The sequence below is a fragment of the Bombus pascuorum genome, chromosome 1 (assembly GCF_905332965.1).
Source record: "Bombus pascuorum chromosome 1, iyBomPasc1.1, whole genome shotgun sequence".
NCBI classification, from domain to species: Eukaryota; Metazoa; Arthropoda; class Insecta; order Hymenoptera; family Apidae; genus Bombus; species Bombus pascuorum.
The window spans coordinates 33,081,926-33,094,175 of NC_083488.1; the positions used below are offsets into that span (position 1 = coordinate 33,081,926).

The following is a 12,250-nucleotide window of genomic DNA, read 5'->3' on the forward strand; positions in this document are numbered from 1 at the left end:
GCCATTTCTTGCTCACTTTTTGTATAAAAACTGAAACACGGTTCAGAAAAATGAGAACGTGTGATGAATATGATGTTAAAATATATTTGTAAATTGTATAAATACTAGCGAGATCAAATATCAATTTCATGTATAGAATCTTTATCACAATGTTATGTAATGTAACTTAGCTCCAATATGTTGAATTTATATAACACACTCGTATTCTAGTATTTATTAGCATTGTATCGATCAAGTGGGGATGACAGAAATCACTGGTTACACGAAAGGATCAAATCAGCAAATAATAGACATCATGAGAATGTTTATTAGAAATATACAGCTGTATTCTATTACCAAGTTACTCTTTTAGATTGACGAGGCAGGCTACTGTTATAGTGATGTTATAAATCCAAACGTAGAGCTTCATATGAAACAGGCTTTAATGCACGCTCATTTTTATCATAAACGCTCATAACCGAACATAATGGATCGCTTCTCTTTCTAAGACTATTTATATACATACCAATTTTAACACGTAAAAATTAAATATGAAAAATATTTTAATTAGTGACTGGACTTTTGCTTCCATATTTCTTATAACGATATTTTATCAATGTTTTATGAATAGGATGTGACGATATTCTGTGAATATAAATCGTTCGAAGCTTTGCTAAACACTTGTAGCAATACTACAAAATTCTTATCAGGTACATACTTTCTGTTACTGTAAGAGAAACTGTTCAAAATAGCAGGCTAGAGAGACGTAACATCGAAGATTATTTGCCATCTGAACGACAAGCTAACAAGTATTTGACAGGAAAATAAAATGCTTGACAAGGATCATTTGTCACTAAATGAAAGGTCTGATAAGAATAATTATAAGGATAAGAAACCCGATTATTTGGTACGAGGTAAAGGACTACTATAATAATTAATAATTAGCTTAGGTAAATTATGACAAGAATCACTTGCTGGTATAAAAATTACGATATTTATTAGAAATTCATAGTAATTGTACAAATTTCATATATAATAAAACGTGCAGTATATTTGTGCGTAACAGAAATGTTTGCTATAAGATATACCCATTACAAAGATGTGTTATAAATTAAAGCAGAAATAGATGAGACATTTTTATGTATCTGTGTGATCAGTTTTACCATTCGAGATTTGAAAACTGTACTGTAATAATGAATTGTCAATTTGATCTGGAAATGTCGCGGACGTACTTCAACGAATGTTTGTCTCTTTGACGGTTTTTGTAACTGGAATTTCTAAAATTGATGGAAAGGATAATTAACACAAGTTCTTTAACAGAAAAACGTGCCACAAAATATATCACAGAAACTAAAATGACACAAGCACTTCGCAGAGTAATAAATTTAATTCTATATTTTATATTTTTATTATAATTTTCTAACAAAGCCTAAAGCAATATGCGCTTACGTAACATCACTTTTTTATCTCTATGTACATAACACTACGTTAAAGTCTGTAATTCGCACGTACAGTGTCAGAATACTGCGATAGAAATAAGAAGTGTAATAGGGTTTCTAAAGATAATTGTTTTCCTAAATGGATGTACTTTAATTATTATTCTATTTATCTTTGATTTTACGATTTTTACCACATAATTTTGTATCAGTTAAAAAGGATTTACTTCGAATAACTACATTATGCCTTCCATTTTTTAAAATTATAATATCATTCATCATAAACAGGTGCACGATGCGGAGACTTTTATTGACTAAGTTGCAACATGTTCGCGAATAACAAGAGCTATTTGATCATATGATTAACATATTGCCAACAATACTGATTGATCCCTTATAACATAAGGTTTAAAGTCTTTCGTTCCGTTCCTAATAACAGAAGACACGCTACAGTTAAAAACAACAAATTCGGAAACAAACGAAATCACTTCAGGAACGCAACAGACATATGTAATATCAATACTTTACTTCGACATACCTATGTTTTCAATGTTATTTTTTCCTAATTGATGATAACAATTTAGAGTAAACTTGACGATTCCTCAAAAAATCTCAATCATGAGATCAACAATGTATAAATGAGATTTTAATATTAATCAAATCTTTCTTTGATTTGCAAGTTTCTCCGTGCCAGAATCGTTAGTCTTGTACCCAGAGTAACTCGTCAATTATAAAACGCGGGATGATCATTTCATTAACGAAACTAGATAAAATTCATTAGTTGAAATGAGATGTTAAACAGTTGCGTTACTTGGACTGAATTGTAATAGAAGTACTTCTCTTTGATTAACTGTACCATAAATACTTAGCTTATCTTTTGCTTTTCAGTTGATTTGATTTGCTTATGAATGTAGACGACAATCTTGGCAATTAAATGAAAGGTAGTAGAAGCGATCAAGAAAATTGTGATCGTTAAGAACGCTATAATGTCTATATCGCAACGTTGATACCAAGGCTGAAAAGCTAGACTACTGCGAAGATGAGGGGCGCCTTTCGTTCGTATCACGTACTCCGTCCACCAAGCGAGATTCTCTACCGGATCGTACGGTGTATCCTGAACGACATTTCGGATATAATGTATCCTTTCTTTGTACCTGAAAACAAGCATGCTAAGTTCAATCGAAACTCACATCACATAATACATTATCATTGATCATTATCATTGAAAGATTAATTAAAATAATCATAGCTAAAGGATTTAAAAGTTTCATTGCACTAATTATATTTCAATTTGAATACTTTTGATATGAAAATGACTTGATTGCTTTCCTTTCTTTGTTCAGATAAATCTACAATCTCGACCAACTTATAGTAATAATACTTTAGAACACAGAAAACCTTATTCCAAAAATTCTGATTGGTTTGGATCCAAACAAATTTTTCCAAAAGAATCGTGTGATTACAAAAACGAATATTCTGAAACTCGTCCGTCATTTTCACAGATTAGATAGTTCTAGTGTTAAACTCTTAAAAATAGCACAATTATAACAGGAAGTGAGTTTATACTTACTTTTTGTTAGTTATAAGCTCTGTAATAGCATTTTCAAGTTCATCCTTCTTAAGGGTTGTAATTTCCAAATATTTTCCAATGCCCAGAGCTTCCATTCTGGCTACTTGATAATCTTGATCGGCCAAAATTGCGAAACCAAGAACTGGTACCCCGTAGTGGACGGTCTCCTCGCTGCTCTGCAGGCCTCCTTGATAAATGAACAATTTAATGTTCGGATGAGCTGCGAATTAATATGATTCGTTAGATTATTTCTCATCGAGGAATAATATCTGCGATGTATAAATATTTTATTGAGAATAAGATCATACCGAGAATGGTTTGTTGTGGTAGCCATTTTCCGATGTAAACATTATCAGGTTTCTCGGGCAAATCTTCCTCGAATTTCCAGACAACTCTATAAGGTAACTTGGTGAACACGTCGCAGAACATGCGTCGGATCTCCACTGGTAAACTTGCACTTCTTGCGTTACTACCAAGACTGAAGTAGATGAACCCATTTGTGGCGCCATCCAGAAATGCTTGTAAGTCCTGTGACAAAATAGAACATCCTGATGAAATACACGTGTGTATAAAAGAGTAAATTTTCAATTAAATATAATAACTAAGAGGAAGCTAATTCTGTTATTATTCGGGAATCTTGTAATGCTGGTTTAGAAGAATTTATGAGTTAATTAACAGGTAAAAAACTTCAACTATAGTAAGCCTGCTAATGCATCTTACCCAATTCATCATATCGTTTCATACTAATGTTTTGCTGTTACCTTTCCTATACAATTTATAATTTTACTTAACGTACAAGTAATGAAATTGTATTTGTGCTAGAGAAATCCGTATTTAATATACACATACATTTTTTTATGTTTCTGTGTAAAGCTTACCTTAGGCAGAGGTTTCTGCTTCTTTTCTATGTGGGAGGATGTAAACGTGATTACGTTCGCAAGTTTCGGTCGAGCCGGTGCCATAACGTCGGCCTGATTGATGAAAAGCATGCTAACATTCTTCAATACGTCTAGCATTGGTGGCAGAGGCCCAAAATATTTTTCAGCCAATTTCTGTTGCTGAGGAAAGATCTCGTGATAGACGTAGTATAAGCTATGCCACATGTTGACGAAATTGCTCAGTCTCTTGAAGAACGGTAGATTCGTACCCGTGTTGTCTTCCATTTCCCACGTGTACTCGTGGGAAGGCAGAACCAATCCACCAAGAGCGTGTTCGTTAATGGCAAGTATCCCTAATGAACTTAACCCTATGTTCATGCAAAACGTAATTAGGGGTGATCTTAATTTTTAATCTAAAAGAATCTAACAATACGAGTAACCTTGGATATAATTTTTTTTAAGATACTGAATATTCCAACAAATAGTTTACTTTGGTTATATGCAAATGCATATTCATATCTTTGCATCTTCAAATTTATATTGAATCCCTAAACATTCGCGGTCTAATCTGGATATGATAATGAGATTCGATTGATTTGGAAAAGTGGAAAGTGTATTCATTAAACATATTTTTGAGACTGCTGAAAGTTTAGTTCTAGGATACTATATTTCGTATAAAATAATTTGTATATACGTCTTTCTAGATTCATAATGTTATTTTCTAGATAAATCACATTCGAAATCCCTTTTCTGTTTAATTACGTCAACTGTCAAAAGATATATACAGGTCGTTTGGAGGACCTTTTATACATGTTGATTTTTCGGAACATTCTACATCAAAAAGCATGCCACGTGCGTGACACTATATATATTCGTAATTTTCAAAACGAAACAAAGGTTACGAAACTAATAAATACAAAAATGATTGTTAAAGGCGTACCTATTATAGGAACATTGAATCGATGTGCGAAAGCGTAAGTGGCGGGCGCGAAGAGGAATTCCGTCAAATAGACATCGAACGTTGCCTTGCTGTCTGCAGTATACATCTTCCGCAGTTCTGTAGAATTGAGCACCGTTTCCGCAAAAACTTCGACTATAGGCAACATTTCTTTTTCCACGATATGCAACCAGCGTTTTCCCTCAAATCGCATTTGAACAAAATCTAAACTCCTTATGGATCCGTAAGATTGGCTAATATCGATTTGCGTAAAATTCGGTGATTTGATATTTGGTATAGGATCCGCCGTAACTAGCACAACTTCGTGACCTCGTTTGTGTAATTCCAGCCATAATCGTCGGTACGGTATTTGATGACTGTAAGATGGTGTCGGGACGATGGCTAGAATCTTGTAACATTCCGACTGCTTCGCGATGTACAAGACGCACAGAACGAACAACAAATTACAGAGGTGATGCTTCATATTCCTCGTGTTGAGACGTACTGAAGCAGGTCCTGGTTATAGGTCTACTAAAAGGGAACTCTCAAGTTATCGTTTTACGTAATCTATGTAATGATATTACGATATCGGTATACATTATAATTTTAAAATTGCACCCGTCATCGCTGAATTACCGTCTCATATCGCTAGTGCAGTAAACTATTATTATGAGTAATGACAACATATGTTTGCGGAATGGATTTGTTGTTTTGACTACTATATCTTACTGTATTATATGATGTATATCATATAGATGTTAGCAGTGATTATTAAATTGCGGGTTTTTATGCAATATTCATTTAGTATATTATATATCGTACGACATATTTATCAATATTTCATATTTTAAACAATTTATGCGTGGTTCGCAATTTGTAAAATTTGTGTCTGTAGAAATCGGCAGAACACAGAAATTCAAGGATTTGTAAAAAAATAGTTAAAAATCGATAATACTGATATACACATGGCTATTTCCAAAAGTAATCGTAAAAGATGTAAGCATTTTGCTGCCTCTAGCCTTCCCCATCTCTTTTTTTATAAAAAGTAGAATATGATTTAAGAGCACGAAGAAGTATGCTAAATATCATAATAAACACTTCATCGATCCAGTGAAAATGACAGAAATCGCTTGTTACATTAAAAGATCAAATGAGCAAATAATGAACGTGACGAAAAAGTTCATTAAAAATATACAGTTGCTTCCTATTACCAGTTTACGGTATTTAAAATGATGACACAGACTAGTGTTATATTGTTGTCATAAATCCAAATGCAAAGTTCCATATACAACAGGCTTTAATGCACTTTCACTACACATTGACTTTTATCATAAACGAAATTTTGCAGATTAGATTATTTGCAAACGGTGACTATTCAGCGTTTATAAGGATAATAAAACAGTGAGAAAAATGCACGAACATTGTAAAATCAATGTCAATACAGGAAAGGCCAACGATGAAGCTTTTACTTATGAGAAACCAAACAGCATAAACGCGACACTTTAACATAATGTAAGTAAGATAACTTATTACCTTACTACATCGTCTATTATCACAGAAGAAAGATCCATTGCATAAATCTAAGGAACAAATAAAAATTCTGTAGTAAGAAAAAAATATTAAAAAATTTAAAATATAAAAATATAAAATTTAAAATATATAGATTTAAAATACCAATGGCATAAAATTTCAATTTTAGGACCCGGATGAAAGAAGAAATAGATAACCATATACGAATGAACGCAATGAGACTATTCTCTGTCGTTTGACGCGGTGAAATTCGTTTGAAAGTAAGAGAAGCGGATCTGGTGGTGGGCAGCGAACCGTACCGGAAGAAAAACATCTATCAACGACAAATAGCTGCCCGTCACGAGGCCGCAGGCTGGCGGTTTCGTTTCTCCGCGACCGGGAAAGTGTAAAATCCCAGGACGGTCTGTCGCAACGTAACACGAGGCGAAACGATTTTCTGCGTCCAGGTTTGTCAAGTTTCTTAACCGCTCCCGTGGGCGCATTGCTCGCCTCCGGTTAAATCACCGATAATTGCTCGAACGATCGTTGCCTGGAATTCAATTTTCTTGCAAGTTCGCGAAAGAGATCGAGAAACCTGGACAGCTTTTCACGCGGGAACGCCAAAATTGGATTCTTTTTAAGCGAAACGATCGCGAATCGTCTAGTAAGTTTCTAGGGAATTTCCAGGCGATTTTCACTATCGGGATCCGGTGGAAATCGTTAACTGCTCGAAGATCGTTGTCGACTAGAAATTGACGTTACGACGATTCTGTGTATCGTTGGATGCAGAGTTTGGAGATTTAAGTTCGTTTAGCTAAAATGGTCTTTTATATCGTTTTCTTACAGTGATTCGTTTTCATTGTTTCTGAATCGATGAAATTCAAAGGACGAGTTCTGATTGAATAATTCTTTTGTTTTATTGGTGATGTAACAAACATGGAATATTAGAAACATCGTGAGTTATGAAACAGCGTTTGCGTGACAAACGTCATTAAACATCTTTCCCTCCTCTCTCAAGAAGGAACAAAATTCGTCATCTTTAAAGATATACTTATACATTGTAAAGTCGTAGCATATGAAATATCCGACTGTTGTATTAGATTTCGAAATCATTATTTTTTAATCTTTATGTGTGTATCATTGTATATCATTTTAAAGTTGAAATACGATCTATATACGATTACATACAATTTTAACTTTTCAACATTCGCGTAATACGAACAAATAAAATTCAACAAAGTATGAGTCGTCAATTAGAATAAAAATGTCACATTGTAACATTTGTTGTAACAGCAAATCGAAGAAAAAGATAAGAATGCAACAGTTGAATAGTAATTATTTTATCAATATAGAAGCAATATTTCCTTAGATGGCAGTTAAATAAATTCATGAATATAGTTATTATTTAAATACATTATTCATAAAGCCATACATTACTTTTTACGCGTACTAAGTCCAATTTTTCTATTTGCTATTATCTATTTGATGACAACTTCGTTTTATAAGTACATATAACCTCGAAAGTATTTAAAAGAAAACCTTGTCAAAAAAAACCTACACGTTTTATCATATGCAAAATTTTAGATACCAAGTCAGAATTTCTCCTTATGCTCATCCCATGTTCAGAATTTATCTTTTTATCTCTTTTATTTATATATACTTTATATCTTCGTGTTTATAAACCTAAGAAATTCTGATTTTCCTAATACCAATAGCCCTTATGAAACTATAAAACACCCAATATGAATTGATACGCGTTTCGTAAGAGTTCATTGCGTGCTATGATCGCTGGTAAAAACCAGCGGAATTCTAATGCGGCCCTTTTCGAGTCGCTCCGTACTCTCGAGGGCTGGTAACGCGGGGATAGCCACCTGCAGAAGAGATTTTACCAATCACATTGAACCGACCACCTTTGCCAGCTCAAAATGTATAATCGATAAGTCCACGTGTTTCTCCTACGTTAACAATTATCGTATGAGAGACTATAAGAGCTTTATCTCGAATAGTTTTTAATCAGCGTGTATTAATAAGTTTTTTGCTAATCCCGTGATACCCGTTATCAACTCGGAAACATTCGCATTATTCACACTCAGTTTTGTAATATAATCCGTTGTCTAATAAACATCACAATCCTTTATACTTGTAAGTGATACTCATTATCCTTTATCTTACGCGCTAATTATATTTAGTAGCCTCTTTTATTTTACTAGCTACTATTTTATTAGCAAATACTTGTCAGCTTATTATTCGGGTAGCAAATGATCTACTGCTATATCTCTCGTACGTCTCAGTCTAGTGTCTCGAACAACGACGATTAAATTGTCCAAACTATAAACACGGCGTATCGTATCAAATTTTGTAACAAATAGAATCAAATTTTGGAATTTTAAGGATTCAATTAATTGTACGAATTGATGCGAACGAACGCATCGAGCGGAGCGATTTCCGTGAAGAATCGAAGCGCGAATGTATTCGCGTTCAAGCAAGAGAAACGAATCCTCGAAAGACAAACATTTACCAACGAATTGAAGCTGATACGGACTGCTTCTGGCTCGACGGCGTCGTTAGACAGCTAGCCGGATTCCGCGAGGAGTTTGCGTATATAGCCGCGACATATGCAACGGATCGTCGAGCTCGTCTTGCACGATCGCGCAATGCTCTGATGGCTTGCCAAAGTAGCATCGATCTCTTCCATCTCGTCGAAGAAATTGCTCGGTTACGCGTATACCGTGAAGCGTGTCCGCACACACCACGCATACATCCTGCGCTATGGAAAACGGTGAATCCTACGAGTTCGACGCTTCACGCGATGTTGCTGTCGCTGTTCTTGCGAAAATCTTGTCTGAGGAACGACCGATCGCTTGTCACGGTATAAATTTCAGACGATAAGCAGAAATTTCTACAGTGATAACAAAAATGAACGAGTTAACAAGATAGTATATTTGAGATTTCAGGTCTATAATCTTTGAATTTATGAAACATTGTGCAATTAAAATTGTGTTTATCGAATACCTTCATAATAAACATGGAATAATAAAAATAGAATTGAAAAGTTCTGTCTGATGCCCGTATTATATTTACATAAAGAGTACGAAATGTTTACCGAAAATAACGGAATTATGTTCATCCTTTGCAACTGAATATTTGCTCAACGTTTCGTTGATGTTGCAATCTACTTCTTCAGGACAGTTTCGAAACTCGTAATTGTGACTTGCTAAATTTTGCTAATTATCAATTCTGCATATAATTTTGATTTATAGCTTTGCATGTTTCTAGAAATTCTTTCTTCAAACATTACAGTATAAATAAAGTTTAACACCGTTGATTTTATAATCTCCCTATAATATCCTTCATATATAGAAAAGCAATAAAGATTAGGGGAATGTCGTTTGTTGTTTTCGTGAAATTATGCATTTTCATCGTGATTGCATGAGCGTATTCGTCGAATATCAGACGAAACTCCGTGAAATTGCTAAACTCCTCTCTTAGACGTGTATCGGTGGTTATCAGTCGTTGCAATAAAAATGATAGACCAACGATGGCACTGCCAGCTGCGTGACTTTCATGATTTGACGGAAACAGTTGGTAAACGCGATTAGATAGACTTATGTGTATTTAAACCATATCTCCAGCGTTTTACGAAATTGCAACTTAAATATGTATGCAAGTTACTCTCATCATAGCATCTATGTAAGCGTTAGGTTTCTCCCAACATAACGATGGAATCTTCGGATATAGTAAATCGTTCGAACAATAATACGTTCTGATGGCGGTTATTCGAATATTTAAAGTTTCATTGTATCTCGTACATACATCGATGCTTCTGTCATCCAAGGGATATTAATCGTTTTCAGTAGAGCACGCGAGCGATTTATGGAGCACCCTGTCACGAATGGGATTCTTTACCAAGTTGATCGGGCGACTCGGCTGTGTTCAAGTTGCCAACCACCATTCTTCCTGTGTTGTGTCTCGTGCAGGGTCAGGTAGCATAATTAAGAATAACCTCGATCCTTGTTGACTCACGCGTGTCTCCATCTCGGTACCACCTGGCACTCGGGTTTGCAGACATGCAAACCGCTTTCGTCGTAGTCACCACATTATCCCATAAAAATCTCACTTTTTGCACGATATCACCAGTTAGTAGTAAATCATGCTGCGTTCTTTGATCCGTTAAAAACCCAATCGTTTTCTTTTACCCTCAACTTTCTTAATTTTTAGAGAACATTTAATCTTTCCATCAGCTATCATGGGTGAAATTTCATCATCGTAATATTATTTGTAATTATTGCAAACACTAACTTTTCCGGGGTTTTATATATTACATTGAATAATGATAAAACAGTTGCATTTTTTTTTTTTTATTTTATTTTGGTTATTTTACAATTTGTCCTTGCGGACATTTGGTAAAGTGTTATATCTTGTTGGTGAAGAAAAAAAAAATATAAATAAAAAAATAATATAGCACGTGGGCGGCTACCCCCAGCGGGGTGCCAGCTTCGTTTTTTTTCTAAGTTATATCTTTTATGAGGACAGTTGCATTTGTTCGACTTTATTGATTTATTATTCTTAGTTAGTATCTTTGGATCATAGATAGCTACGATAATCTGAGTTGCGCTTTCATTAGATTATTTGTTCTTTGGGCCCGGTGTGTCGCCACAGTGGTTCCCGGGCACCCTTCGGTCGCAATAGGGACGGTCATTGTGGAGGTTTCAGTCGGTTGGAGTCCGACTCTACCACGCCGCTCTTCCCCCTAGAGGCGGCGGGTGTCCGTGTGGATTTCCTCCACGAAAAAAAAAAAAAAAAATTATTTGTTATTTGAATACTTAATTTTCTTATATTCTACTAAGTAGGTTCTTCTCTCGAAAATCAAACACTTTTACACTAAACGCGGATAAATGTTGAAAAGAATAACACCAAACAGGAATCTGTAACGTTGGCGATAATTCCAATTAAAAACGTTGCATAAAAACGTGACATAAAAATGTTGCAAATTTTGGCTAATCTTCTTAGACATGTAGGCTAGATATTTTACGCGATAAGTATCATTCATGGGTGTATTAAAATCACTAGTATGTACCATATTATTTTATACGTATGATTTTAATACACCCATTATTAATAAATACAACTTATTCTATTGTAGCAACATGTTTGTATCATTCATCCACTGAGGCTCGTTAGAAAGTTATTAAAAATCCTAGATATTACTGAAAGTTGGAGTAAGAAAATGAACTTTCCTCCGCGATAACACAAATATGACATTTTTGTGTCTCTTTTACGATATTAAATATCTTGTTGCTTAATATAAATAAACATGGAATATAAACACTTGATGATCATAGCAAAATTAATTAGTCTGTACTCACATTGCAAAATGTTTCCAATTACGAAACAAAATTTGCATAATCATCCCGTGACTATTTAAACATTTCAGTTGAATTACGCAAATGCAGATGTGAAAAAAGTCATATCACGATTATATTGTACATTCTTCTGCTACTTGACGTTTCTGAGGCTAAATGAGATTCATGAGAAGCTCCGTTTTAATAGTTTTATTAGCATATTGTACTTAAGTAAATGTCAAATGTTATCTATACTGATAACATATTGCATAAGATTGTTACGCGTTAATTAAGAAAATCTGTAATTAGTGGTTTAAATAATTTGTCTGTCTTAGTACAGCTTACGAAACCTTATTTTGGTTAAAAACTTTTTTGCTCATGTTGTTAAATAATTGTTCATTTTTTAAGACATATTCTGTTGTTTTCAAAATATAGTTCCGCGACATTGTCTTAAGGTTGAGTTCGCTATATTTATAAGTAAATCGAACATATGGGGACACGGGCCAATGATAAGAGTATCACATTGGCACCTGCCGACGTGATACGCCGGTTCCAAACTCAAAACCGGTTCGCAACAGTATCTTTCGAAGGAAACCACG

The 12,250-nt window shown here is 34.4% G+C and overlaps 1 protein-coding gene across 1 annotated transcript; it reads right to left on the reverse strand.

Moving 5' to 3' along the window:
* Positions 1 to 2,102: 2,102 nt before the first annotated feature.
* LOC132911357 (UDP-glycosyltransferase UGT5-like) lies at positions 2,103 to 5,326 on the reverse strand. Its single transcript, XM_060967978.1, has 5 exons — positions 4,804 to 5,326; positions 3,864 to 4,231; positions 3,294 to 3,513; positions 2,986 to 3,205; positions 2,103 to 2,569 (listed from the first exon to the last, which is right to left on the reverse strand). Exons 1-5 carry the CDS (start codon positions 5,282 to 5,284, stop codon positions 2,281 to 2,283), a joined length of 1,578 nt encoding a protein of 525 aa, XP_060823961.1. The 5' UTR covers positions 5,285 to 5,326; the 3' UTR covers positions 2,103 to 2,280.
* Between the last annotated feature and the right edge of the window lie 6,924 nt (positions 5,327 to 12,250).

Coding starts and splice junctions, on each gene's coding strand:
- LOC132911357 (XM_060967978.1), bottom strand. CDS start 5,284: ATGAAGCATCACCTCTGTAATTTGTTGTTCGTTCTGTGCGTCTTGTAC. Junction 4,232..4,803: donor ATTCAATGTTCCTATAATAG/GTACGCCTTTAA, acceptor GCATGAACATAG/GGTTAAGTTCATTAGGGATA. Junction 2,570..2,985: donor GAGCTTATAACTAACAAAAA/GTAAGTATAAAC, acceptor GCTTGTTTTCAG/GTACAAAGAAAGGATACATT.